Source organism: Puntigrus tetrazona, unplaced genomic scaffold (assembly GCF_018831695.1).
Source record: "Puntigrus tetrazona isolate hp1 unplaced genomic scaffold, ASM1883169v1 S000000575, whole genome shotgun sequence".
In the NCBI taxonomy this organism is placed as follows: domain Eukaryota; kingdom Metazoa; phylum Chordata; class Actinopteri; order Cypriniformes; family Cyprinidae; genus Puntigrus; species Puntigrus tetrazona.
In genome coordinates, this window is record NW_025048207.1 from 92501 (window position 1) to 95000 (window position 2500).

Genomic DNA, 2500 nt, shown 5'->3' on the forward strand with positions numbered 1-2500 from the left:
AACGTTAATCAATTTATTTTAAGCTAATAGGATAATAATGTTCTCGAAACATTAGCATTAGTTTTTCGAAATGCTAGACAAACTAATAACATTTTAGCACAAAAAAAATCGTAATTTAGAAGTCAGTTATTTATGAATCCTTTGGTAAACAATTTTTCAGAAACGTTTTTGGGCAGACGTTCGTATAACGGTTTATTAAATGTTACATAGACTGATAGTATTCTCCAACATTATTTATACGCTGTTCACTCAACTTTTTTATTTTAAATGTTAGACAAACTAATAACGTTCGCAGAGCATTCACTCAAAACCTTTGTACATCATTGATTGAATATCTGCAAAATGACTAAATGAATATGTTTTTTTTAATTCTTAGACTAAAGGTCCTTGCCAGCGAATCCGAAAGTTTTTTCATTTTTGTCATTCTTTACTATCAAATTGCTACGAATGCGAAAACGCAGAAAAAGACCTTAACTAACAGTATTCTCAAAATATTATACACAAAAAATGTTATTTATACATGGTTCAATTTTGAAATGTTTTAGTTGGACAAACTAAATACTATTTTTTATTTTTATTGTTAGACTACTGTACTAAACATTACCATTGTAAAGTTTTTACATTATTTTTTTCCCCTAAAAGATCTTAGTTAAACATTTCCCCGAAGTTTTTTGCAATATTAGACATTCTCGAAATGCTAGCGCAAAAAAACGTACTTATAAATGTTACACAAACTAATAGTGTTATTAAAAAAAAATAGTTCGCGAAATGTTTTTAAATCGTTTAAGTTCATCTATCAAAAAGTTTTTTTAAAATGTTAGACAAACTAAAAATGTTCCCAAAACATCAGCACAAAAATATTAAATATTAGCTGACTTTTCCTGAAACGTTTTAGTTGGATGTTTGACTATTTTTAGATGCTACTATAGATTGTTATAGATAGAGAACGTTCAAAAAGCAAAGAAAACGTGATTTTACGGAAAAAACGGAAGTTGTAAATGTTTAGAGAAAATTCTTTAGAACCTACTAAGTAAAAACTCCTAAAAAAATAACACAATAATACCTAAACTTTGTATATGATGGTATGTAACGATATCGTATACAAATAACTTTCAGTTGGGTTAGTAAACTGCGTTTTATACGTGTTTGGGGTGAGTTTTCGTTGTATTTACACCTGAATCGGTTTACAAGAATCGGTTTCACTACTGTAAACAAAATATATCCCGAACAACTTAAAAAAAAACACCACACAGGAGAAGCGAATCGGTTTAGTCACGTCACTTAACGATCTTTTGAAGATATTTATATCGACATCACTGACCTCTTTGTTAATCGCGATCAGTTTTCGCGCCATTTTCTTATCGTTTGCGTCGAAGAAAAACAACGGCGTCGCGTCGAACTGTAGCGTTTCACAACTCGATTACTCGATCACCAAACCCTACACAGTGAAGAAATTGACCAGAAACTGTCGAGTTAGGCGTAACGTAACACGTAGATATAATTGTCCACAGTTTGGCGCTCATCTAGGACCTGTACAGCAGTGCTTTTAAATGAGTCAGCGGATTTTAAAACGAAGTGCCCTTTTTAAGATGTTGTAAATAAATATTTGATGTGTGTTTATCGGTGTGTGGTCTGGTCGTGAATTATTTTACGGTTGTGAAACGATTTGTTTCGGTTGTGTTTTATTCCCAACAGAATCGAGTGGGAGACGACATTTTTATTCCACCAAGGAAATAATTTCTGCCAGAAAGTCATTAACACGGTTTTGTTTAGTATACAAATCGGTTAAATATTGATTTAAAAAAATCTATTTAGCTTTTATTTTGTATACTATCCTAATATGTAGCGATAGCATTGCTTATTTAAATAAATCTTGTGAAATGTATTTATTTTGGTGGTTAAATCTGACAGGAAAAACAACAAAATACGTAATTTATGCATATGAGATGACATCTGATGTTACGTTCATAACAGAAGATCAGAAATTAACAAATCCTACTATTGCTAGGGCTCGGCTCATGAATATTAATTACGTAATGTGACGTCCGCAGAACGTAAGAACGCAGAACGTTGGCAGAAACGCAGTTTTAGCAACCGAACCCCCACATAGCCGGCAAATAATCTCGTGGCTATGAATAATAATTAGATCACGTCGATCCGGCTGTTTGGTAAATCGCAAAAAAATCGAGCTCATGAATATTTAATTAGCGTGCGTAATCTGACGTTCCCTGCTGTTTAATATTCATGAGCTAAGCCTTGTCAATAGTGGGGTTCGTGATTGGCCCGGCGGGGTGGTCCCGCCCTGCTCGTGAGCGGCGTCCTCGCTGTCGGTGTGAGGCGCGGCGGCGGCGGCTCGCTGTCGGTGAAGATGCCGGTGTGGCGGCGCTGGATCCGGCCGCTCGCCGTGCTGCTGTTCGTGCTCGTGCTCGCGGTGGCGCTGCCGCTGTGCGCGTGGGAGCTGCGGAGAGCCGAGGTGATTCATTAAACACGATCAGGTTCA

General features: G+C 35.8%; 1 protein-coding gene and 1 long non-coding RNA gene across 3 annotated transcripts in view; one reads left to right on the top strand and one right to left on the bottom strand.

The window, feature by feature from the left end:
- The window catches only part of LOC122334537, a 2637-nt gene extending 734 nt beyond the window's left edge, over window positions 1–1903 (bottom strand). Inside the window, exon 1 of the long non-coding RNA XR_006248764.1 lies at window positions 1–1903. This exon is cut by the window's left edge and continues 390 nt beyond it. This is a non-coding gene — a long non-coding RNA (uncharacterized LOC122334537).
- Window positions 1904–2263: 360 nt separating this feature from the next.
- The window catches only part of LOC122334533 (transmembrane protein 184C-like), a 7412-nt gene continuing 7175 nt past the window's right edge, over window positions 2264–2500 (top strand). The window contains exon 1 of one of the 2 annotated variants that reach the window (XM_043232526.1): window positions 2264–2473. In XM_043232526.1, the coding sequence (XP_043088461.1) occupies window positions 2369–2473 (105 nt within the window). In that variant the 5' untranslated portion in view covers window positions 2264–2368. The remainder of the gene's footprint in view (window positions 2474–2500) is intronic. The other variant, XM_043232525.1, reaches the window with a different exon arrangement.